This window comes from Haemorhous mexicanus, chromosome 2 (genome assembly GCF_027477595.1).
Source record: "Haemorhous mexicanus isolate bHaeMex1 chromosome 2, bHaeMex1.pri, whole genome shotgun sequence".
NCBI classification, from domain to species: Eukaryota; Metazoa; Chordata; class Aves; order Passeriformes; family Fringillidae; genus Haemorhous; species Haemorhous mexicanus.
In genome coordinates this window covers 44,025,496-44,053,350 of record NC_082342.1, presented here as the reverse complement: position 1 = coordinate 44,053,350, position 27,855 = coordinate 44,025,496, and the positions used below count along the sequence as shown (strand labels likewise).

Below are 27,855 nucleotides of genomic sequence, written 5' to 3'. Positions count from 1 at the left end.
TACTACTAACCACATAAAGCCACTAAAGCACCTTCTAGTAACTGCAAAAATCTACAGTTTATGAAGAGTTTTTTGCCCTGTTTCTTCTTCAGCCCACTTTATAAAACAGTATTTTGCTCAATGTCTCGGACAACAGTAAATTTCCCAATCAAACACAAGTTATTATTCCATATGCCCATACAATGTAATTTTTACATCTTGATGCCTGACCAAGAACAGAGACTAGAGGGAACTAAAGAATAAGGTAGGTATTTATTAGAAGGCTTCAGTGGATACACCTTGAGAACACAAGAACCCAGGCAGAGCTACATCCAAGATGAACTCAAAATGGTCACAAAAATGGACGACCAGTCATGAGGTCTCACACTTTTGTAAGTTCTGGTCCATCAGCATATTGGAGTTAATTGTCCAGTTATAGCTTTAGTCCATGAAGTCCCATCCTTCTTGTTTTTCTCTCTTCAATCCACTGTTGTTTATGCTCTTGGGCCTGAAATTTGGATCATTTGTCCTTGGTCCCCAGCTAGAGAAGGAATTATTTTGTCTCCCTACTCTGTGAAGAGAGCTTATTATCCCCTAATATGAAGCTCAGAACTACACACTAAAGCAGCACAGAATCTGAAAAATATAAAAACTAAAACCTGTGGCATCAATCGTAGTTGCACTTGTCTCTAGTGTTTTTAATCAACTACCTTCAAAACAAACAAACAAAAAAAACCCACTAAAATAAAGTTTAGTTATGTGTATTTTTAAGCGGAATTTTTTTACTGTTCTAGGAAAAGAGAAAGGAAGCAATTTACTTCTCTTAGCTTTCAAAATCAGAACCAGAGGCACCTTATGACTCATTCACCTCTGCAGTGCAAAGTCAAACAAATAGAACTGAAGTCATCGCAGGCTATTTTAATTGTCATAAGTAGACAAACTACTCAGAAAACTTTCTGAGAGATCTGTTCCATAGCCACCCTCTTTCCCTAGAAAAGTTATGAGAGCTTGATTTCATGCACAGAATTAACAAAAATAACGTTTCTTTTGCTGGATGCGTAAGAGTTTTGAAGTTTTAATGTGTCATTTGCTTGATAAAATATTAGATACCATGATGCTATTGAAAAAATGAAATACATCCAACTTTTTCAAATAGGTTCCAATTTCTTATCCAAAGGACAAAAATTGACCTTTCACTAGCAAGCAGTAATCCCATTGTGTAAACTGAAAATAGACTTTGTAATTAGAAGGCCAAGTAATAGTGTTTGCTGATGCAAATGCAAATCCTTTTTTAAGTCAGTGAAACAAAGCCTGGTTGTCCCTGAATGATTTTTGATAAAACTCTTTGGGTGACTCTACCCTTTCTTATTCGAAAGGACACAAGTCTTCAGCCATCTTACTGCTTTATAATCTCCCAGTATCTTTGAATCTGTTGCACAGATCCAGCCAAACAGTCAATTTCTGCCCTCTGTAGGGATCCTCCTACACTGAAATGGTCCTTCTAACATTAGCTGAATTAGCGTTATAACTAATTTCTCCTGCTAACTCTAATCTTACAGTAGGCACACCACAGTTGCTTCAAAATAAAATTCTAACATATGCTTCATTTTAAAGACACAACCATATTTAAAATTAGGTTTAATAGAAAAGAATACCTGAGGCAGATGCTTCGTCATTTCATAGATACAAATCATAAGGTACAACATTAAATAGAAAAATGTATGATGATGTGAATCTTTTAAGTGCATATAGAGAGAGAATTCATTGCACTCAATAACATTTATTCACACTTAAGGAAAATATATTTCTTCTAGCTTTTGTGGCTTTCAATCATTTCATTTTGTATTGTTTTTTCTCTGTTTTAGGAGTATTATTGACGATGGAATACTAAAGAGATGCAGCTCTTTGCTGTTGTAAGGGGGAAAATTTGTGTGTCCAAAGCTCAACTGGAATTGAAGTTGGCCAGTACTGTGAGGGACAGTCTAAGCTCTCTGAGAAAGGAGAATAATGTTCCCAAGAGTAGCAGCTCTCATGTTCTTGCATACAACACAAACTGAGGAGAAGCCAAATGAAGTGAACAGTCTGAACACTTGTTTATCTCAACCAGCTCTTCTGGTCACATTGAAATGGGAATTTCTGTATTGTAAGTCTTACTAAAAGAAGAAAGGCTATTGTGAGTCTTACTAAAAGAAGAAACCCCTGGCTCTGTATGCCAGCTCATAATACAAAGCAGTTGTCCACTGGTGGATTTATGTTATGCTTGAATTTTAGGTCGTGATTCAGGTGGTCTGTCCCTGTGTTAGAAATTTTCTATCTTTTATAATAATTTCCTTCATATAAGAATATTCTGAAGCATTTCTGAGAAATGCAATGAAAATCACATTTTGAAAGTGCTGAATGGAGATTTTCTTTGAAGCACAATGTGATGACAGCTGAGCAGCATAAGCCAGGACTAATGTCAAAATGTTAGGGCAGTAAGAAAAAGATGCATTGGTTCTTTGTCTAAGTATAGCCTTCTGTATTGGAAAGATCACACAGAGATGGGCAGCCTTGTAGAGAGGTTTTATCAGCCTGAAAGGATATTCCTCATGTGAATTTGACAAACGACTGGTACTTCAGAGTAGAAACTTTCTATAAAATAAAATATTTCATAACTATTTTCAGAGCAATGATTATGTTAAAAAGCATATTTTGGCTAGGCAGGCAATTAAAGGGATATGGAAGTTAAAAATATCATGATTTTAAAATTATTACAGCTGTTTATCAGGTGATAGTTTCCTCACTGACAGTTTAAAACTGAGCAGCAGTTTTTTTAAAAATAAGTAATTAATCTGCTAGTAATCTACCAAGAAAATGTTTTGAGCATCTATGTTTTATTTGCAATTCTTCCGTATGTAATAATATTTTTATAAATTTTGCAGTGAATAAAAATGAAAAATGAGGAAGAGTTTTAGACTGGAAAGTAGCTGTTAGGAAGAAATTCTTTACTGTGAGGGTGGTGGGACACTGGAACAAGCTGCCCAGAGAAGTCATGGATGCCCCATCCTGGGAAATGTTCAAGGCCAGGCTGGATAGAGCTCTGATCAAACCAGTCTATCAGAAGGTGCCAGGCAGAAGGGCTGAAATTAGATGATCTTTAAGGTCCCTTGCAACCCAAATTGTTCTATAATTCTATGAAATTGCATGCAAGTAGACTGGATATTCAACACTGAAGACCTATGTTTCTCTTTCAAGTTAAATTCTAACTTTTTTATGCAGGCAAAGTTTCAAAATATAGCTTATTCCAAAGAAAGATGTGTCATTCTTTAATAATTCCACTAGATTGGTGTCTTTTTTCCTGTCACTAGCCTGTGTTCAAAACCTTAAATGTACATTTTGACTAAGAATCTGTAAAATAAGTCTTATGTAAGTCAGAAATAATTAATTTCTAGTTTCTTCATGGGTCAATATTCCTGCACTAGGCTTACAAGGCTTTTCCAGCAGGTAGAATAGAGGAAGTTGGGTTGGTGTTTATGAAACCTGACTGCACTCAATGTCATATCTAATATCTAATATTATAGGTAGGTATAGAAATTTACCCAAATCACTGCTAAACTTAATTTAGTCAAAGCAGAGAAATTTCAGTTGAAGATTAAATAGCAGAAAAAGGACATGACCAGTTAAAGGAAAAAAACTTGGGCTCTCCAGGTCGGTCTAAAGCACAAGGGTCAAAGAGAAAAGGTTTGAGATATTTTTTTGCCTGAACTCTGGTATGCATTAAACAATCAGTCATACTGTATGCATACATAATTCACATGATTAGAAAGAGATGATGTTTTAATTCTTCAAAGTTCTTTATTTTAAAATTATTGCCTGCTGGAGAATGTTGTGTTCAAAACAGCGTTTAAAAACTTTCAATTTCTTTTTCATACAAATCTGCTCTGATATAATTATAAGTAAGTATTTTATAATCAGATTTCACTGAAAAATGTCACTGTCAGAAATTCCTGGTTATTAAAGGACGGAGTGGCATACGTACACCATCTGTAGTTAGCTCTCAGCAAAAGGTTTCTTTGAACAATGTAACTTCTCTTTTTGTCTTGGAATACTTCTGCAAACAAATACTGGTTTTTTATGCATATTTTTCAGGGTTTTTATTCTTCAAATATGATTAGAAGAAGACAATTTTTCGTGTTTGGTCCTGGGGTTGGAAAGCTAAGTGAGATAATTCATCTGGGCTGATCACATGCACACATATTTCTTTTCCTTGGCTAGATTCAGAAATTGATGATTTCAGAAGTTCAACAGTATTGTATAGAGCTAGAATTCTGCTTTTTGGACTATTCAGCACTGCAGCATTTTGAATGTTCCCAGGGCCAAGTTTGCAGGCTAGTAGCAGTCAGACACTTAACCACTCACCAGAAAGGTGCAGCAAAAGACAGTGTTACTGCAGCTTGTGAACATCCACAAGCTTTTGGAAATCTGTTTTCATCACACAAAATTCTTTTTTTTTTTCCATAAAGAACATAATTGATAACAAGACAATGAAAACATGGGAATCAATATGGTTCCTTCCTGTAACATATAGGTAAAGCCTTATAAAAAAGGGCCTTGTTACCCTTGTAGAATCATGGCTCAGATCTGCTACTTTGGCTAAGCAGAAAAGAGCTATAGGAAAGTGACTCAGATGAGTTGGAGGTAGAAAAAACAAATGATATAACCATTACACGTTCACATTGTGGTTTATAGTTGTTGGTTGGATTGTGTTTGGTATGTTTTAAAACAATGTAACTGATATTGGGCTAACTGCTTACAAAGACCATGTTTCTGCAATAAAGTGCCTCTTCTTTGCCCTGGCTTAGGGATTCTGCATCGTTTGGTTTTGGACACCTTCCCGTGTAGTGAGAAGGAATTATCTAACAAAGTTCATGGCAAAAGCACAGAGGAGAAAACAAGAAGTATTTGACTTCAGATCCCTTTTTTTGATTTTTTCTGTCATTACATGTTTGCAGGCTTTATTGGTCTTCTGCCTGGATGTCAATTATCACAGAGCTTGAGGAGCTCAGCAGTCTCTGAGACTTCTCTTTCTCTGTCCATCCTGGCAGAAATCATTCACTTGGTGAATGTGCTACCACAGAAAGAGCTAAAATGATAATAAAATAAATAATAAACCCAGAAATAATGGCCAAATTATTTCTCTGCTTTGTTCTTTGAGGGCTATGCCTTAAATCTTCACTCCATATTTACTTCCAGCCGGGGCACACTGCAGTTTCTCTACACCTAACCCAAGAAGAGGTAACTGTATTTTCAAAACAATAGAAAATAATGCGCTGATAATGAATTTGCTAAAGTAGGTTTTAAAAAAATTTTTAAATCTGCTTTAAGGGGAGCCTTTCCTGTGCTTGCACCACTGAAGTTTCTGTATTAATTGGTCATTACATGTTTGAGATGAGTGAAAATCTTAATATTAGATGTAAATAATCCAAGTGCAAAGCAATTTGCATAAATATAAAATGTTCGCAAAATTGTGAGGAAACAGATAAAAAGAGAAACTATATATTCTTGTGAAGGTCATATGCTTAGCATTAACACTTTAGGAATCTGTGTTAAACTTCCTACTATAAATTATAGAACTAAGAAAAAATAAAGATCAAAGAGGTGCCTCCAAAGATGTTGTCATCTAATTGTATGCATGGTGTATTTGTATTACCTAGCACTTACACTTGAGCTACAGTACAATATTGGTTTGAGGTAAAATGGAAAATTTAAAAAAAAAGCTTTAGTCCTATTGCTATTAAAAGAAAATAATGCAAGCATAACCTCTGTCTCACCTTTCCACTCCCTGTAAAATTATATAAGAAACACAGAAAATTTTCAGTGTAAATTTTCTGATTTAAGCTCTCTAATAGTTCTGTTGAAGAAGTGACCCATGTGTCTAAGAAAGTTACATCCATTCTTCTTTATCTTTTTTTTCCTTCCCTTTAGGAAACCTATTTCCAATTATATTTATTAAAACATCATCCTTATCTTGGAAGGAACTTGCTGTATATTGAAAGGTTCATATCTCAGGGTAGGATGATTTGTGGGAAGGATTACAGAAAGGACTTTTGTATTGTTACAGAGCTTGAACTTCAGACAATGAGGCTTACTGATGCAGCAGTAGGAGTAAAGATAACTTCTAATATAACCCATGATACCCCATGGAAGTGAGTGAAAAAGAAATACACCTCCCTTTAAAAAGAAGTGAGTGTTCCCTGTGTGGCATGTCTTGATGAAGGCACATTGCAGAAGTCAAAAGAACTTCAGATGGAAGAGAAAGAAGACATCAGTAGCATAGATGTCTCACCTGAGAAAACATGAAAATGTCCCAACTGGTATTCACAAGCTCAAAAGCAGACCTCAAGACTATGAGACTCTTTAGGCTGCACATTTCATAAAGTACAAAAGTAATAACTTCAAGTTAATTATGCATTCTTTCCTGTGTGGGGGACAAGTCAAGTGAAGAGGGTAAGAAAAACTGTTTTTTTCAAGGCTACTTAGAGCAGATAGTTCAAGGACTCCAGGATGACACTTCAGCATTCATTTAGAGAATAAGAAAAGGTTTTGCTTAGTTCAAGTATTGCATACTGAATCATGTCATGATTAAAAAAAACAAAGGTTCTTTGTCAGAAACCACATAAATAATTACTATTATATTTGCACTGAAAAGTTGGAGTAGATTTTGCATTATGAATTGTGCTAAAAGTGCATCTGATGCTGTGTAGAAGCTTTTTCTTATTATTTTATTATGACTGAAACCTGAAGATCCATAACCATTCTCAGGAATTCAGTGCTTTGTAAGAAGTTTATTGATTACTTTTATTTGTGAATTATGCAAAATATAGTTAAAAATTGGCATCTTGAAGTCTAGAACATTTCATTAATTTTCTAACTGTGTAGAATAAGTGCATTTGGGGTGTTGTAGAAAGTTGTGGAGGAATGTAGTTCAGGAAGTGCTTTTCCAGAGACACACGTGATCTTCAAAAGATCTCTCTGCTAGTAACCAATTTGAAGTTCTCATTTTAAAAAATGGAGAAAAGAAGTAAAAATATCATAAAATTTAGCTCATACAATAAGCAAGAACAATCTCTATTACTTCGTTCATTTTTTCTGCCACTAAAAATTACAAAACAAAAGCAGCAATTTTTTACTCTAGAGGAAGCAACTACATATTTAAGTCATGTAATTTTTGTTTTAAATCCATTTACTTTTTCAAAAGTAGAATTGCTGTGAGAAAGCCTTTCTTATCAGGTGAACATCATCATAATTATTAAAACTGTTACACTGACTACAACTGTGATTAAATATTTATTGAGATGCTTATTATCAGTATTTATGGGCATCAATAAACTACTGCCTAAAATTTTATTCAGTCAACAAATATTCTTCTATATTTAATTAATTTCAAATATGTGTATACTAGGTGCTGATGTTTTTGAAATTACCCTTCTAGGTGGCCTTCAATTTTTCAATATAAGTTTTTATTTAATAATGAAGTATTTTATTGAATAATTCAAGTATTTGAGTCGCATTAAATTAGCATCACTATGTGCTGCACTTTCATAATGTCATAAGTGAAATAACATTCCTGGTTTACAAAGACAAAATAACCTGGACTGCTTAATAAAAAATAGAAGATCTTTAACTCCAAATATACTGTTTTATTACCTAAGTATACACCTCTTTTCCCTCAAACTCTAGGCATTTGACAAGATGGATAAACCTTGCTTAACTAATTTTAGAGATGAAGCAGCATAAATGGTCTTCAAAATAATAATGAACTTCTTGATATTCAATTATTTGAAAATCCAAGGACCTTAAGGAGATCAGAGGTCACTGTTAGTGACAAATACCTTTACTTTTAATGACTTTAGATTTAACAGCTTGAAAAAGGAACAAAACCAATACAACAAGGAAAAAACAACTCAGTTCTATGAGTAAGACACAAGAATTGTTTCAAAATTTCTAATATGAGTCACACCACATTGAAGTCTTTCTGGTTTAGTTTTCCGTTTTTGGGAGGAAAGATGCCAGCTCTGTATTGTGAAACTGCTTTTGTATGGGCAAGAAGCAGCACAAAAGACAGCAAATTTATTTACTGGAGGAATTAAAAAAAAATTAAGGGCAATAAGCTATATAGTAGTTTTGAAATTTTCTTTAAAATTACCCACTACTACTACTACCAACATTTTCCTAGCTTTGCCTTTTAGAAATTTTCAGGCTTTTTTTCAATTTTCAGCATCAATGGTTTGTGTAAAAAAAATGTTTAAATACACTCTAAGATCAGCAGTGAGCATTGAAATAATGACTGGCTTTTATGGTTAATTCCAATAACAGGAAAATCCATTAGCCTCTCTCTGCTTCAGCTTCATCATTTGTAATATTGGGCTAATCTTAAAATTTTTCACAAGAAAATGTGTTAAACTCCATTAGTCTCCATGGAAAAACAAATAAATATATTTTCCATACTGAAAATAAGTGCATACTTAATCTTCATGGCAAATATCACAAAAAGGCCAGTGTAGTGTGTTTTGGGCTATGATGAGACCAGTTAAAATACTGAGTCTTTTCATTTCAACCATAAACCCAGCCGTTTTTAAAAACCAATTTTTTCCATTTTTAACTTCACAAATCTTTACATTAAAATGACAGACAACACTAAATGAGGCTGCTAAGTTTGTAATTTATATCACAGGTAGGAGCTTTCCAATGCTCTTTTTGACCCACAGTGTATATTCCCTAGATATCAAAAAGTTGCTGTGGGTTTTGTAGAAGTGCACTTATTTTCACTTCATCAGTTTAAAAGCCTGATCAGCAAAATTATTTTAAGCACTAGAATAACTTATGGCCTATGAGAAACATCTGACCTCATACACAGCAGGATGTTTTCCTCTCTCAAAGAAATGGTAGATCTCTGGTCCATTTAAGTATAGTAGTGCTCAGAATCTGTCCCTGTGGTGCTGAGTTTGGGGTCCCAGACAAGAAAACCAAAATTAAAATCTTGGGAGTTCAGGAGATAATGATTTACACCCTTAGACTTTCTGAAGCAGGTGTGCAGGCTGCTGTTGAAGTTAATTACCAATCTTTATCAGTGAAGCTGGCATATTGCCACTTTTGTAAAAGTAATTTTTTTCTTCCAGTGTAGGCTGAAAAATACTCTTCACTTCAGTCTTCCCCCCACTTATGTGTGTCCAAGATTTCACCTTCAGATTAATTACCTTCAAATAACAATAAACCGTAGCTAATTACCAGTTAATAAAACATTAAAAAAAACACCAAATAGGGAAAAAATATCCTAGTTTCCTACAGCTTAATTCATATACTTTTTTTAGTAACCATGAGATCAATGTATGACTGAAACATTCAATTCAAATACTTTTATTTGTGAAGTCTATTAATAATTTTGGATACAAATGTATAAATTAAATGTTAGCAATAATATTCAGAAATGAAACTATAGAATAAGTTAGTCTTTTGTTGCAGGTTCTGTTACTGAGAGAGTCTAATGAGTTGGAATACAATGGTTTGAACAGAAATACAATGTTTCCAAATCAGAAATGTGTTGTCATACAATGCACAGTGAATTTTCTATGGATAATGGCAGATCTCATATTGGCAAATCCTGTCTCTCTTATATGAATACCTGAGAAATACACAAAATTCTTGTATTTCACCTTACAAAGACTTCAGGGAGGAAATAAGGAAAAAAGTCAATGAAGTGTAGTTATGACATAAGGATTTCTTACAGTCAGGGCTAGAAAGTAGATGGTTAGAAAATCAGTGGTTAAAATTAAATGATATAATGAAAAAATCAAATTGCTAAATCTCAAATTTTTTTTTTTAAACTATTAAAGAACTCCAAAAGGAGAAATTACTAACTTTTCTCCAGCATGATTTTCTTTGATAAAAATTCTACCATTAAAAGCATCTTCAGATCTCTGTTTGACTGTAATGCCACTTGCAATGTGGGACTGTAAATGCTACTTGCAATGTGGGTATTATAGATAAGTGATGACTTTTTAAAACTACATTTTATGATAAACAGTGAATACCCTGTAATATTAAAATATTAAGAGCACTTGGAGTGACTACACATGACTCCTAAAGTATAAAGGCAATAGGATGGGATCCACACAGTCAAGTGCAGGTGTCTACATCAAGCAAATCACTCAGAGACATTTTGTACAGTGAAAGAAAATAAATACATCTGAGGTGAAGAGAATAATTAATCTCCCACTGAAGGATTAATTTTATTCTTGAAGTTATTTTTTCCCAAATTATTAGTATGACTACTTCAGAAGTGGAAACGTAAAGATGGGTAAAATAAATTACACATAATATATCAAGTTCTAAAATGAGAAGGAAAACAGAAGAGGGTTTTTTGTGTATTTTGGTCTGAGGTTTTGTTTGGTTGGTTGGTTTTGGTTAGAATTTTTTGGGTTTTTTTGCATTTTTGGTGTATTTAAGACTGTTTATAATATGATTTTAAAAATATTTTGAGTTTTTAATTCCTTAAAAAATAGCATATTTGTCTCTATTTTAATAAAGCATTTATGCCAGTAATGTTTATGGGGTTCTAATTATATGCTTCTAGCCATGATAATAAAAGGAAACCAGTTCAGAAGTTGCCTCTTCATTAAATTAAAAGAGAAAAATACATTCTCATTTTTTTATATTTCCAGAGAATATAGCATTAGAATGTTAATAAAAACCATTAAGAAGTGATTTACTGTCTATAATAACAGAAAAAAAATTAAAAAGTAATATTTGAGGAACTTGTTAAGATACTTTTGATGAACTTTTTCTTCTTTTTAAAAGCAAAAGCAGAACATAGTGCGTAATGTGAATTTTATTAAAGTCTATGGAACAGCAAGACTAATACATACTACATCATTTTGACAGGTCCTGTAAGACCAAGAAAAGTCTAAACAGAAAAATATTTAAAGATGGTCTTTGGGGATTCAGAAGTATCTGTAGCATTACACTTTGAAAATGTAGTTCCTTGAAACACACAGCAGATCTCATTTTTTCCTCCGTACCAAATATATAAGCCATGTTACCTCATACTACTCTGCTTAATGTACACTTAATATACATAAATCCAAATAGCTAATTTAATATTTATAGTAAAATGCAGAGTCTATGGTTATGAGGGAGTTGAGATCTTCATTAAGGTCAACCAGCCAAGGACCTTTGCACGGCAGAAGGGGACAATTTGTGAAGACAAGCAATGAACAAGAGTAGCAGGAGATGCAAACCTGATAGGAACAGGAAAATTGAGATGATACCAAGCCAGAAGGAAAAAGAGAAACTGCTTTTAATGTACATGATGCTGACAGTGAAGGTAAGATCTCTCTTTTTGTGGTGGTTCCAGTGGTCGGTTTCTCTGGGTCTGGATCGAAGGCACTTGAGACAGTAATTAGTGTTTGGACTCAGGTGTTTATTATTTCTTATCAGTAAAACAGTCTCACTACTGGGAGTTTGGCAGCTTTGCATTAGCAAGGCACAAAATGGCTAACTATCTCTTGTTACAAGGTCTTCCAAGACTAAACTGTCCAATTAAGAACTGACACCTGGATTATTTGCCCTTTTAACCCAATAACTGATCCCTCGATGCCCACAGTGCAGACTTTTCTGCTCAATTACAAAACATCACCCAAACCCATGAAAAAGAAGGAAGAAGAAGCATGAAGAAGAAACCCAGAATGGCACCCCATGCCCTCCATCTTGGTTCCATCCACAACATACTAAAAATCCCAAAACCTCAATTTCTCACCAAGTGATACACCTACACTACTCTCTACAATCTATTTCACACTTTCGTGGATTCTATTTTATCTTGAAGTCTGGGGAACTTTCCCCATGAATGAGGGTCAAAGTCAGTGCTCCCCTGGGGGGTCAGGGCACCCCAGAACAGGCATAGAAATATTCCCAGTGCCCTGGGTTTCCACATCCTTTAGTACACTGAAACTGCAACCGCTCCGAATAATGATCTTGCAAAACAGCTCTTGTACAACTAGGCCACAGACAAGGTGTCCTGAGAGGTTCCACTGAATCACAGGTCACATGCATCCTATTGGTGTACTTTTCTGGAGCAGCTTATACTTCAAGTACACAAAATTCAAAGATCAGTTTAGGATTAATATTGTTCTGAGTGGCAATGGTAACAAGGAGAGAAAAGATGTCAACTCTGCTCCACTTCTGACAGCAGAAATGACGGAAGCCTGTGAAATTGGGGTGCAGGAAGGATGATGTAGGGTGGCATGGACATGGATGACACTTCTGTGTGTTTAGCTCTATAAAAGCTTGCTGAAATTAACTTTTTTTTCTTTCCTTCCCACGTGTTCAAGACATTTAGGTCCTATCAGGCTTAATCCACACACACTTTTACATGCCTCAGCAATCATGTATTAAATGGAGTCACATAATTCTGTGTCTGCAGGCTTTCTTATGCTGTTAGTGTGCATAATTGCAAGACTAACATTTAAGTTTAATGGTGTTAGAGAAGAGTCAGGGGTTACAACTGCTTCACAAATAGCAAGACAATATATTTTTATTACAATTCTTTAAAAAAACCCATTGCATTTTTTGCCTTTTTTAATTAATACTATCCTAGTAATCTACTATTTGAACTTGCTTGCCTTTACTTATTCAAAGTGAAGACAAAAACAGTCAGCTATTGGATTTTCCTTTTTACTGATGTATCCTGGTTACACAAGAGCTTCAGACTGGGGAGCAGCTTTCAGGTAACCATGAGCCCTCAGAGGGCCTTGGCAGCAAAAATGACTGAAGGAGAATGGGCTGTAGTATAAGGGGCAGAGCCAGAAGACACAGAAAAGTGGTTTTCCCTCTCGACCTGGCATTTGTAACAATCCACCTAAAAACTGGGTCTGGTTTTGTACCCTCCTCTATAAGGAAGACATTAACTAACTAAATGGATATTAGGGCAGGAGCTGGAGCATTTGCCCTGTGAGGGGAGGCTGGGACAGCTGGGCTTGTGCCACCTGGAGGAGAGATGGCTTAGGCATGACCCAGCAGGAAGCCAAGTGGCTGTGGGAGGTTCTGGGGGAGATGGATGGAGCCTGCACTTTTCACAGAGGGTTGGGTGGGAGCGTGAAATAAAGTGGACACAGATTGATGAGACAGAAGTGCAGAGTGGATATAGGGAGCAATTTCTACTCAGAAGGAAGGTCCAGCAGTGACAGAGCTTGGACAAAAATCCTGTGGAGTCACTATCACAGAAGGTTGTGAAGACCTGACTAGATAAAATGTCCTGAGTAACCTGGTTTGTCCCTAGAGCTGATCCTGCTCTGAGCAGGTGGTTGGATTGGACACTTCCTGAGATCTCTCTCAGGATGTCTTGATGATGGCATGATCCTGTGATTCCTTGATGATATGTAACTCTACTGTTTGCAGCACCAGTCATGCTTTTAACTACATCTGCTTTCTGCTCACATTCATTTACAGCCATTGATAAAATTACACATGGACATTTCTTAAGCAGTTCTTCTAACCTTTATTTCAAATAATCAAGTTCTTAAGGATGATGGATAAAATAATTATTCCATTTTCTACAGGGACTGGGAGGGGGGGATTTTTTTTTTTTCTTAAAGATATTATGATATTTCTTCTGGTATTACAAAGATTTATCCTCATTTACGTCAGTAGGTTATCCTTTCTTGACCTGAAAGAGGAAGATCAAGTGCAAAATTGTTTAGAATGCAAAAATAATTTGTAAAAGCAGATGTCTGGATTCAATGTTTTTTAATGTTTTTTCTTCTCAAGTAAAGAATAACATTTAAACCTCTGTGGAGAAGACAGTACTTTCACTAATGGTGGCCACATGGAGTTTTGCTGCTGCAGTGAGATAAGACAAGAGCAAGCAGGTGGAGTGAACAAATACACAGGTGCTAACTTTGTCACCTCAGCTTTTATTAAAATAACATAGCATTGGATATTTTAATCCCAGGACAAGAGAACTACTGGCACAGCAAATCAAGATCAGAAATCATGCAGGTGTGTGTTCTGTGGACTCAGCTTTTTAAACAGTATTAGTAGGCTGACATGGAAAAAAACAACAGATAACCTGTTTCCAGAAAATTCTCCATTATCTTTTGTGAAGTCATGATGTAAAGAAAATGGCAGAGCTGCTGGAATGCTTTGATAACAATTTTTAGGAAGGCAGTATTCTGGATTTGAAGAGAAGACATAGCTACCTGTGAACAAGATGAATAGTTTCAAATTTCCTGAATTTCTTATTCAGATTCAAGTAGGGAAATTGATCCTCCTGTTCAGCCAGACAGCCTATACATGAAGCACACATTGTTCTCAGGACTGGTTCCCTCAGGTTTTCTGATCAAATCTTCTCTATCTAATTAATTGAGAATTCTTCAGGCAGAGGAGAGAGAATAAGAAAGCTTCTTGGTAATGGCATTAATGTGGAAATGCAGGAGTCTAGATTCTTTTCAAAACCAGCTTATTCACTTATTCAAGAAACACAAATTTATTTATGTTCTCACACATTCACTTAATTTTCTCCATAGAAATTAGCAGTTTAAGAGCAAAATGTAGGACCCCTGTATTGTCTCTTCAAGCTCCCTGGTGATGGGAAGTCTGTTATTCTGTACAGATTTGAGTGGCAGTTTTTGAGAATGCTGTAGGTGGTTTTGGGGTTTACCCTAACATTTCTTTCTGCTTCCTTGCTGCAAACCTTTAGCACATCCAATCCTCTTTCCTCTATCTCCAGCTAAAGCTAGACAATCTATATTTTGAAAGTGCAAGGGGAAACTGTTACTTGAAAGTGGCTTATAAGGCATTCAGAAGGTATTGTGGGTAAAAACATTTTGCTGGTGAAGAAACAGTCTTTGAATTTAGCCCTTTCTTCCTCAGGCACTAGTATCTCCTCTTATGCTGAACACAGTTTTCTTAACAATTAAATAGTGTATATTTGGAAATATAATTGTTCTGCAGAATATTTAGTTCTGTTAAGTTGCCTTATATGTAATTTGAAGCAAACGAATGCAGTACATTGAAGAAAATGCTAGAAGTCTTCACATATTTCATGCAAATTAAGGCAGTCACTGTATGAAAATTCTTTTAATAATTAAAATTTTTTAAATTTAAAACTTTAAAGTACTATTTTTCCCTGCTTCAAACAGTGGTTAACACTGATTTGATGCTGATAACATAATTTATCATGCTCTGCAGGTAGAAGGGTATCAAATCCAGAGAGGGAATTTCATGGTCAGCTCTCTGCAACCAAACAGCCAAAAACTGTTAGAGAAGGAAACAAGATCACCTTTATGTGCAGTTGAATATAGTCATTAATGACACTTAAGATTAAAAATGTGTTTAGTCCCAATACCAGTCCAGCTCTTTATGCAAATTTCGCCACATGCACCTATTTGGTCAGGGTGCTCAGTTACTTTGCTGTGACCTATTCCATCTGAAATCCAGCACTGATCAGAGACCTAACAGCTTGTAACATCACCACAGTGTATTTCAGGTTTTAAATACCCAAAATAATAAAATAATAACTTGACAGATATATTATAAAGAAATGGAAAAACCTGAGTAGCTGGCTAGGAGGCACATAAAATCTGTATTTCAGAATAATTTGTATAAAAATTATAAATATGTGGTTTCAATTACTTATGTCCAGATCTGAAAACCCCACGCTGTTATCATTCTCAATTGCATTAGGCAGTTGGTCTGCTCTCCTGCTGACTACAGACTTTGGGGTGATAAAGTCTTTGCAAGAGTTACTTGCTCTGAATTTGTAAAATGCTCAGCACAACAGGCTCCTAGGAACTGCTATATTTTTGACAATATTATGGTATTTTATGTCAGTGGTTGCATAAGGTTGGATTGCTTTTGCTGGTTTTAGTTTTCCTTACTTCTTCTTACTTACTTCTAGTGCCTACAAGAAATTAAACTCTCAAAGCAGCACTTCTCTAGGGGATAATTTACTTCTTAGGTAAAGCATTTGACCTCAGGACTTGAAGCATATTTCTAATTCTTGTTTGTGTGTCTCTGGAGGGCATTCAGCAGTTACCCAGAAGCATGGTGTCTGATTTGTCTTGAAGCATTTTGCCACTCTCTGTCATGGCTTCAAAACATTAGCAGCAATTTGTGACTGATATGACTTCTTATGAAGGTTTTCAAAAGATAAGCAACAATAAATCCAAATAAGTATTTCAGCTTGTGATGCACTTGTAATTTAAAAATAAACCAGTGTTTGGCAAAGTTTAGAAATGTATCACTACTCTTACACAAAATTCAGTATAACAGGGAGCACACACTCTGAAATGAAACTTCAAAATTGTAACTGTGACATATGTGATGTATGGCACAATCAGCTGCTTTTTCTGACTTGGGCATGTATAATTCAAAAGTGACTGTCATTTTCCAATAACTTTTCCTTTACATCCACCATTTTTCTTATGTCCACCATATTTGAACTATACTTTTGAAATTATGCTGCTGAATATATGCATGATCATCAACTGGTAATGAATTTTTTTTAAAATAATTTATTTTTCTGCTACCTTGCAATAATCTCATTCTTATCACAATTTTAAAATCTTAAAACAAAATTATTTTAGCATGGTTTTTTAGTAGCAGATAGACCTGAAGGACATTTGAAAGCCCTGTAAACAGAAACCTTTAGACTATGTTTTTTGTCAGTTTACATCTACATTTGAATGAGAGATTCTTACAGGAAAATTCTGCGTAAATTTGGTTTGATGAGTCTTCTGATACAGCCTACCATATTTTAGTAAACTTATGATTTTATTATATGGTCCTGAACGAGACCCCAGAATGTGATTGGCATATCTAGCTCCTCTCCTTCTCCACTGCCTCCCTACCTCCTCCAGGCATTAAAATTCCAAGGGCTATACATCAACACTGATCAATGAACACGCCAGTGAAATGTAGCTGCTCTAAACCAGCTTTTGCTCGTTAGAAAAAATGGAGCAATCAGGCTGTAAATCACCAGAACAGCAGTTTTGTCTGTCAAAAATCTGTGAGCTCCAAGCAGAGGCTTTTCAAGCATTCACCTGACAGGAAGCCTGGAAAGTTGTGAAAGGTCAGGGATGGTGCCCATCAATCCTAAGAGTCAGCCAGAGATGTCTCTGCCAGACAGCTGTGAGACAAACACTACATGCCTGAATGCAGAGAGACCTTGACACACTCCCACAGGAATGAGAAGTTAAATTAAGGAGCAATGCATTAGGAAAATAATAAACATGCTACTTTACTTTATTTCCTTTAAGCAAAGCATCATCACATTCAGCAATTCTGTGCAAAGCCTATTTACTTGTAGCTGTATATTTTTAACTCTTCTTATGTCCTCTTAAACCAAAGACAACTTTTAAGCAATGTTTGGAGAAAAGTCTGCTTGGTCTTTACTGCAAATCCCAGGCATTAGTGCAGCAACTGTATTGAGGAATACAGGGAGTTAAACAGAAATTCTTCCCTTTAAAAGTATTGAGCTTGAAGTATAGCATCAGTTGCCTTTAAAGACCCAAGAGACTTGAAACTCCAAGATTCAGTGTCTGGATCATCTGCTAACAGTCTACTGATGGGATGGAAAGTGTTTTATCCCAGGATGTAATTAGCAAAATGACAATGCTAAGGCAATTTCTAGGTCAACTGAGCTTAGTGGAGTTACTCCAGATTTAAAAGTTTTGCTGTAAAATTGAATTTAGCCCTTAATGTATGTCTAAATGGTATGAACCTAAACTAATGCAGGTTTTCTCAGTTAAGCTTTTACTTGAAAAGATAAAAAATGAACGAAGTTAATATAATCATATTCTTCTATCCGACCTTCCAGAATATATCTTCTCCCAGGTTTTGTCTTCATTGCAGTCTGTGCTGTATAGATTTTCAGATATATCAGAACAAAGCAAAGGAATCAAGAAAAAAATCACTTGCCCATAAAAAAGAAACATAAACTAGTTTTGAATGCACATCATGCTTTTTCATCGATGACAGCAGCAGTATTTCAGAAGATACCAGATATGAGGTATTTATGGCAGGTGCATTACTACTTAGAAACTAATCTCACACACATGGCTGTTAACGTGAAATATGGATTTTAATAATCCAGCTTGGTGAGATATGTGAGCCTGCCTGGTGGGGATGTGATTAGCCACAGTCTGCAAGATTAATTGAGATACACAGTGTAAGATTACATTTAGTGAACTCCAAGCCAGTCTGATTATGCAAGAGACCACTCAGTTAAGGCTGTATCTTTAGGGATATGAAAACAGATAAATCACAGACTCTACTATGACAAGAGAGTCAGAATGGAGACTGTTTAAGTCAGAGAGCACAATGAACAGATCATCAAAGTAAATTATTAGGATACTTTTTAAGCAGAAAAAAATAACTCTAGGAGCAAAAAAATCCCATGTGGTTGAAACAGAGCAAAAACACATATAAGGAATGAGACTTTAAATGTCTGCCATCATCGTTATTTTAAATTGATGGTATGAAATTTATTCTTTTGTTTTAACATGGCAATACTCACTCAAGAGTGTGCTGTTTGTAAATGGTAATTTTCTTAGTTTACAGTTGAGTCAAGATCACCAACACATCAGATACCAGTGTGAAGGATTACATAACTTCAGAATGACACCATGATGAAAACTTTAAGTAGTTTAAAGACAGTATAATTTAATTCAGTTCCATAATAAACATATCTTCCAACTTCCTGCATTGCTGAACACCAATTTTTAAAAGAGAAGCAGTAAGGGAGGCACCTGCAGAAATCAATGCAGCCTGGGCTCAATCCTTTTTTTTTCTACAGAATTTTAATTATCTGGATAATTTTCCCACTCACTCCTTGCCTCATTTTTTGTGTCTGTGAACACATTATTAGCCAACAGAAATACTGATGGGTATTGAGACCTATTGTTTTACTTTTAAACCCATATGAGTACCAAATGCAGAGAGTGCCTTCAGGGAAAAAAACATTCTTACATCTGGTAATTATCTTAGATGACCAAAGCTCTGAACCAAACACTTACAATAATATATGCAAAAATGTAGATTTTATCTTATATTTTTATTTTATTTTATTTTTGGAATTGGTACATGAGTTGCTGGCTGCAAAACTAGTAACTTCTGGAGTCACATAACAGACATTTTTGCTCATTCCCTTAAACCACAGAGAGATTAGTCACGCTTCTAAAACAGACATGAAGTAAACACACAAAATAATATAGAGTAAGGCAGTGTGAATTGTACTTCATTCATTTATTTTGACAAGTATGGTTTAGCTTAAATTATTAATAGGAACACTTTGCACTTACTAGTGTATCTTACACGTAAAAATGCTCAGCTTTTAGTACAGGGAAGATCAGTCAATAACTTTGCTACTAGAGGATTTTCTGGAATGAAAAACTTGTATGTGTGTATGTACATGTCCCAGGGAAACACTAGAGCAGAGTAATGCAGAGTAAACGAACACTGAACTCACTTTTCCTCTGGCTCATCAACCATATCATGCTGGCTGCAGATTTAACAATCCTCTCTCTGTCACAGTCTGACAGTCAGAGCTACAGCATTGGTTCCAGTGCCACTCTATTGGTCTTGCCTTGCTTGAGCTATGCCTACTGAAGGTCTCCAGGATGCTTTCTCCTCTCTAAAGTTCACTAAGGAAGTTGATACAAGGAAAACAAGAGGAGCAATAGCCACAGATAATGCTGGGGAAAGGATGAAGGAGAATGATCCAATGCCAGCCCTTCTCACTTGATTTTTATTTGATAAATAGCCACTAGGAGTAAAAACCAGAAACCTGGAACACCCAGAAAGGGTTCTATACCAACACATAATGCAGAAGGACATCCCAGTCAAATAGGACTGGACTATACCAGTTTTGGTAAGGTTTTAGTGTTCACAATATACTACATCATAGAATCAGAGAATCTCTCAGGTTGGAAGGGACCCATGAGAATTATCAAGTAGAACATCCTTCAGGGATGTTCTGCTACTGCCATGGATTTTTCAGCAAAAGTATTTAATAGTTTTTCTGATGTACAGGAATTTGCACTGTTCAGGGGGGAAAAAAAGCACTCTACAATAAATTAGAAATATATATTGTTTGTGGGTTTTGATGAAATTGAGAAAAAAGTATTAATGTGCAGTAGAATTAAGGTAGAAACTTTAATATTAATACCACGGTGAAAAACTCCTTTCAGCCCTTTATTAAATCCCATTTCACAAAACACTGATGCTTTTGATCTTTGAAAGCAAAGTATTCTGTATACATGTGCATATTCTATGATTAAATTTTAATATCTATCTGCATGTTCTTACTGAATTTGCAAAAGGTCTGGGAACTGTGGACTTTCAATTATGCTACCATAGCCCCATATGCTGGTGGGTAGCCGGATGGAAAGCAGCTGGGAAGAAAAGGACCTGGGCATCCGGGTGGACACCAGATTGAGCATGAGCCAGCAGCAGCCCTTGCCATGAAAAGGGTCAGTGTTATCCTGGGCTACACTAGGCAAAGCCAAGCCACAATGTGGAAGAAAGTGATCCTTCCCCTCTGCTCAGCACTAGGCAGGCCACAGCTGAAGGACTGTGTCCAGCTCTGGAATCCTCAGTACAAGACAGGCATGGACAGACTGGAGACAGTTCTGCAAGGAACTGGGAAAAATAAGGAAGTTTCTGGGGCATGTCTCCCATTAAAAATGGCTGAGAGACCTGTATTAATTCCTGGAAAGGAGGTGTAAAGAGGATGAAGCCTTTAAAGAGAGCCATTCTAGTGGTGCCTAGTGACAGAGGCAATGCACACAAACTGAGATAGAAAAGTTTCCTTTTCAGAGCAGGAAACACTTTTCTCACTGTGAGAGTAGCTGAATGCTTGTACAGGTAAACCACAGAGATGATAGAGTCTCCCAGCTGTGGGATATTCAAAGCCTTTAGTATATGGTCCCAGGCAACCAGATCCAGTTGGCCCTGCTGCAGCAGAAAAACCCAGTGTTTTTTATCTTGAGTGAAATTGAATTTGTATTGTGTCTGTGTTTTGAAGCTATTTGCTGCAGTAGAACGATGGATGCTATGTTAGAAAATAATTTACTTATAAGGAAACACATAATTAATTAAACAAATTATGTATTGTGGATAGCCTAGTTAGGAATTTTATTTTCCTTTAACACAGATACTGATCTAAAGAAACATTAGAAACTCCTCAATAGTACTCAGGTAGTCCTCCAGTACTTGGTATGCAAAAAATGATGCCAGGCAACAGCCATAATAAGAGATAAACTCCTTAAAAATAAATAAGTAAATATTTTCCCCCCCAATAATGCTTTTTAAAATTTATATTTCCTCTTTCCATGAAGATAAAATGTATGCAGATATCTGCATAAATTTTCCAAAAGGAAATTCAGAAATATTCAGATGTAAGACAGCTCTCCCATAAGTCTTTTGCTTATTTGTATTTTTCCATGCATATCAAATCTAAATCTTGTGCTCTTAGGGATGCCTATGACAAAACTGCTATCTTTGAAACTATCTGAATGTAAAACCAGATTGCAAAGTAAAAATAAGCCTATGCAAATACAACCACTTTGTGATTTGAATAATGAAGTTCATGTTGCCCATAAATGAACTTTCCTGGAAGTGTGATAAGAGGGGATTTCCCAGTTAAGGCTTTTGACACTGTTACCATAAAAATTTTGTATTAAATAATGATGAAATAGTAGCAAAGTAAAATGGTTCATTTTTCTCTAATACATAAATCAAACCTTTTCTCCCATCCATTTTTCAGTTGTATAAAAGTACAAGTTCTAGTCTCTCTAGAATAAAAGTAAAATTTAATGACAAAAAAAAATCCTTTCAACTACATAATATACAAAAGTGCATCATCACATGAATATATATATATCTATAAACACATAGACATTTTAAATTTTAGTGAAAGTATACTGAAAATAATATAATTGTTTTAAATAGAGGTGACCTTTGATGTTTAATATGCCTTGAAAAAACAATCTATTAAATCCTTTGAGATATATTTATTTGATATCCTTGTGTTCTTTATGGAACCTTGACAGTAACTCCCAACAAGGCACACACACTGTTTACAAAGCATTTACATGTAAGTTCTGCTTTATCTTACATGCAATTACAGTTTAATTAATGGAGCCAAATATTTAATTATATGATGAGATTAATTAAAACATGTTTTTAATTTAATAGTTATGGAATAAGAAAGACTTGCTCTTTATTAACTTTGGGCTGTTTTATTCTTAGAATGGGTTCATTTTTGACTTTGTCTTGTATGGAGAAAATTTTTGCTTCTGCTTGAGCATTTGATTTTTCAGTATGCTTAAAAATACAGTGAAGAAGGTTTTTCCCTCAGAAGACATAAAAGCTAGAACTCTAACTGCATTGTTAACGGCAGAAAAATGACACTGCTAAGCACTTTTTAATGAACTTTTTGTGTTCATGAACATTCTCTAGTAAAACAATCAATTCATACCCAATATTATTAAAATACACTTCATGTGGAGCGGAACCAGTCTTAAAGATTATTCAGAACAACCCTGTGTCTCTCACCTTTTGTTAGCAGTAAGTACACTGAAACCTTGACACAGTTATGGCACTCCAGATGTTTTTTAGACGACTGTGTAAAGAACAGATGCACAGCTGGTCAGGGCTAGAATACCATGAGTGATGGCATGTGTAAAAGCAATAATAGTTTGGATCATACCTTGATTCGATCTGAGAAGTTTGCTGCTTGCATTTTTCTTGTCAGAGAATTACATACAATGAGCTGCAGAGCCTCCCTTTAGATTGCAAACAACAAATGGGTGTATATCAAAAGAAGATGTTTAGAAAACCAGAAATAAAAGGCTATAGGGAAGCTTTGTGATCTACCTGGGCTAGCCCTCTACCCCTGCAGCCAGTTCATCTGCTTCTAACCATTCCTGAGAGCTCTTGAGAGTGTTTGGCACCAATACACATTCCACAAGGTTTCACAGTAACTTTTCCAGGCTGAACCATTATTCTGGAAGCAAAGGTTTAGTTCCCACCTAGAAAACAGTGTTCGTACTCACACATGGTAGTTTAGGGATTGTCTGCCACAGTGATTCACATTATCATGGCTGGATTTTGGTCATTCTGAAAGAATTTCTGAAGAGCTGCTGCACCTCCACATCCTCCTTTACTGGAGGAATGGCTGCACTGGCATAAGGCAATTCAATACTGGCCCTAACTGGATAGGAATTAATATCCCTAAATTCAGGGATGAATAAAATTGAGACAAACATGCATGCTGCTTCCCTTTCAGATTATTTTCACTTCCAACCTCGTTATTTTTAGATTTTTAGTTGCTATATCCAGAAGTCTCTCCTTTCTCATTTGAATGAATAAATACATTAAATATTTAAGATTTTCCATAGCAACTTGTTATTGCTTTTCCTGTCTGCTGAACTGAAACATTCAGTTTTCTTTGTTCCTTCTCTCAATGCTTATATACGTGTGGAGTTACTTTTTGCACTTGCTATTCCTTGCTAGTTTTTAATGGTTTTCTTAATAAAGTGATATTCTTATTGATTCTCCTGATGTATGCAGTTTTATACTTATTCTAAAGTAGTATGCTTGTTTACACATTCTGAAGTCTTTGTTTTTTTGAGATCAATGAAGAAAAGCTCATGGGCCAGCAAGCTGGTTTTACTGCACATCCTGTGAGTTCCCTGCATAAGAATAATTTCATCTTTGTGGTTTTGCTTCATTGCTTAAGTCCTTCAGACTTCTCTTAAGATCTGGACTCTGGATTTATTGAAGAATGCCACAGTGATGTTCACTGTCATTGCTTTGTTGCTGTCACCCCTTTTTTCCATAATAATCATTGTCTCTTCCTTCTTACACCACTACAGCTAGTCATAAAAAACCTCTCATTAAGCTTCTTGGTAGATCTCTAATAAAAGTCCATTTAAATGAAATGCTTGCTTAAATCTATTTTAATTTTGATACAGTCATTCAACATAAACGAGTATATATGAATACATTTGAAAACATATATGTTTCCCTGAACACTTTATAGACCTGAGAACACCAGCATGCAGTTTTGACATGTAGGGTAACATTTTATCTCCATTTTCTCTATGTGTCTGTACAGAAAAAAAAATAAATCTGTGTGAATAATACTGGCATGAGAACTATCACAAGTCTCTGTCATGCCAATCAAGTCACAATTAAGCTTGCTATGTTACTAAATTAAGACTATCAGCTTCTGATTTATTCTCTGTATTTACAACAGATGCACACACACAGCTCCTTTGAAACCCTGTGTGTGCACTGGCTGAGATTTCCTTGCACAATATGGGAAGTTTTGAGCTTTCTGGTTAAAAGAGGGGGAAATAGTTGAATTAAAGTAACAAGCTATAGAAAATTATGACACTGCAGGTATTTCCTTTGAAATATGCCTTGATCCTGAGGGTTCAATGAATATATAATACTTGCTTCAGGTGCTTCTTATAGCACAAAATAATAAGGCTGAAAAGAAAGTGTGGTCTTACATACTAGTGAAAATTTAAAGCTTAATAAAAAAAAACCTCTTAAGAGAATCAGTGCAGGTGTGAATGAAAAACAGGAAGAGAAATAGATGAACGAGGATGTTCTGCATGCAACTTGAACATACAAGACTTAGAAATGAAACAGTTATAACTTGTGCCTCAGTTAGCTTTGTGAAACAAACCTGCAGAAGGCAAAAGTCAAAGTTACTGCCCATACAACTCTTGGTCCTTGGCTAATACAACTTTTATAAGGAAGTTAAATTAAACTAGAAGGAGAAATAAAAGTATACAGGTTACTTCACTGGAATTTTATTTCCTGCTGGTTACTGATTGAGGTTATAATTTCAGTGATTGAAGAACTTGTCACTGTATTCTGTCAGAACCATTTTATGAAAATGCATATATTTATATATTTATATATTTATACGTAAATTTATAGATTTATTAATATATTATTAACAGCAGAACATAGAGGGAAAAAAAAGAGATGAAGATCTCATGGTTTAGATGTCCTAGGTGTGCACAGTCCTGCAGCCCTCACCTTGATCCGCTGTGTCTCCAGCACAGCAGCAAAGCAGTGCCCACCTGATGCAGACTTCTGCTCAAGGGAGAGGCACAATCTGCTGCACTAAGCTGATTTCTTCTAGGTAGTGATCATCTAAATCGAGGGTTAATGACACAATGGAGTGTCATGTGACAGGAAGGACAGAGAGACTTAGCCCATTCCCCGCACTGCGTATCTGTATCCCTGGGAACTCCTAAGGAAGCTCTCAGGGACATGCAGTGCATGGAATCATGAGCTCATTTCCATTCAGCAAATGTCAGTTAAGCATCACAAAGAAATTGATGGACCTGGCTGGGATCAAAGAAAAAAAAAAGACAATTGACTTTCCCCCAAGAGCACGACATTTTTGGGACTCCACAAATTATGGATTTTGAGGTGTCATAGAGGACAAACAAATGAGGAAAGATTCAGGGGACAGATTTTGGGATTTCTATAGATGCTTTTACATCCTCAGATAGCAGCTTTATAGAGAACTAAAGTGTTAAAGGGATTGAGCTAGATTATAAAATTTTCTACTTTACAGTATTTTTTAAACAGATTACATGAACTCAATTTAAAGGAAGACTAATGCACAACTGAGATTTATCCTACTTGTTATAAATGAGATCATTTGGAAGATAATTATTTGCCTGGGCTGCTTGACAGCAAAGTGTTGAAATGGTTTAATGATGATGGACTTTAAATAAATATGTCTGTTTCTTAAGGATAATTTTCACTCTATAAAGGTTTTGGGTTTTTTTGGTAAGGAGAAAAAAAGAAGGGAAAGAACAATGTTTAACCAGAAAATAATTTTCCTTATTCACTAAATAAAAGAGTTTTTGAAAAGTTTTCATGGACCTTGCTTTAGATATTTATCAAAGCAAGGTGATCTAATAATAATTAAGGTTTATAACTAACTGAAATACCTTCTGTGGTTGTTTTGAGCTCCATGAACTACATGCCACTATGGTCTGTAATACAACTGTTTTTTCATTCAAAGTTTGAGTGAACCTGTGTATTTTATCACCTTGTTGGAAATTCACAAACTGCAAAAAAGTCTGACATAAATGTAGGTGGTGTAATGAAAAACCACAGGTAAAAGTCACAAGAGAGACATCTAAATTAATGAGTAAAAAAGAAATGAAATTTGGTCGAACAAAACTGGTATTAGTGCCTGAAACTCCAGAGCAACAAATCATCAGCAATTTGATAGTGCTGAGGTCAGGTACAGTGGTTTTTAATGGAAGGAGTTTAGATTCAGAGTATGTATAAGGAAGAAATTTTTTATGATGAGTGTGCAAGGCACTGGAACAGGTTGCCCTGAGAAACTGTGGATGTCTCATCCCTGGATGTGTTCAAGGCCAGGCTGGTTGGGGCCCTGAGCAATTTAGACCAGAGGAAGGTTCCATGCCTATAGGTTTGATCCACATTTATCTTTCAGTTTAAAGCCCTTACCCCTTGTCCTATCACTGCATGCTGTTGTAAATGTCCTTCTCCATCCTGTGGTCCCCTTTGGGTACTAGAAGGCTGCTGGGTGGTCTGCTGTGAGCCTTCTCTTCCCCAGGGTGAACAACCCCAACTCTCTCAGACTGTCTTCATAGGAGAGGTGCTCCAGCCCTCTTCTGATCATCTTCATAGCCTTGCTTTGGACTCGCTCCAACAGACACACATCTTTCTCATCTTGGGAGCCCCAGAACTGGATGCAACACTCCAGCTGAGGTCTCCCAATAGAGGAGTAGAGGGGCAAAGTCACCTCCCTTGAATTGCTGGCCACATGTCTTTTGATGCAGCCCCAGATACAGTTGGCTTTTTGGGCTGTGAGTACACGTTGTTGGTTTATATCAAGCTCCATGTCCACCACTAAGCTCAAGTTCTTCTCCCGGCCTGACCTCAATTCCTTCTCCACCCAAACTGTATTTCTATTTGGGAATGCCCTTCCCAGGAGCAGGACCTGGATCTTGACCCTGTTGAGGGTCATGAGTTTCACACACACCCCACACTCTCAAACCTGTCCAGGTCCCTCTGGATGGCATTCCTTCCCTACAGGACACCAATTGAACCATGGAGCTTGAAGTCATCATCAAACTAGTGAGAGTGCATTCAATCCAACTGTCCAAAGATAGTTGTTCTTTTCAGTTTTATTCCCCTTGCATGTCAATTTTCACCCTTCAGTCACTATTTCTATCTGTTAGATCAGGATTTTGAATCATTGCATTAGCAATTACATCCAATATATATCCTACTTCAACCTTGAAAATTTAAAGAATCCTTGCCTTAACTCACAAATGTTGAGTTTAGGCAAACATAGTACTTTAAATCATAGGGATATCAAACTTAAGAATGGGGGAAAGGTGCACTCTTTATTTATCAAGCATTGCTTTGTACCAAAAATTTAATGGCTGTATTAATGATACTCAGAGAGCAAGAAAGAATAATTCACGGAACCAAAACTGAGATATACACACAAGCAGCTATTTTTTAATGCAAAGGTCTGGCTTGGCCAAAAGGATATATGTGCAAACATTGATTAAGGAACTAGATGTCCTTAGTGAACACTTTTTGTGAAACAACTGACAACTTAGTGCTGTCAATAAATTCTAGTTAAGACTGATGAGATATTTAACTGTTAAAGGCTTATTCAATACCACATATGAAAGAGAATCTAGAAAGCATTTAATAAGCCTGACATTATTTGGGCTTCTTGTTACCATTTTAGTAAGTAATTAACCAGTAAGTTAATCACTTACTACAATTGCATTGTGCAACTTTGTTAGAAAA

The 27,855-nt window shown here is 35.8% G+C and overlaps 1 protein-coding gene across 1 annotated transcript in view; it reads right to left on the bottom strand.

Moving 5' to 3' along the window:
- CNTN5 (contactin 5) overlaps nucleotides 1-26,929 on the bottom strand; it is a 276,614-nt gene extending 249,685 nt beyond the window's left edge. Inside the window, exon 1 of the mRNA XM_059840298.1 lies at nucleotides 26,722-26,929. Coding sequence (XP_059696281.1) covers nucleotides 26,722-26,929 — 208 coding nt within the window. The remainder of the gene's footprint in view (nucleotides 1-26,721) is intronic.
- Nucleotides 26,930-27,855: the final 926 nt, after the last annotated feature.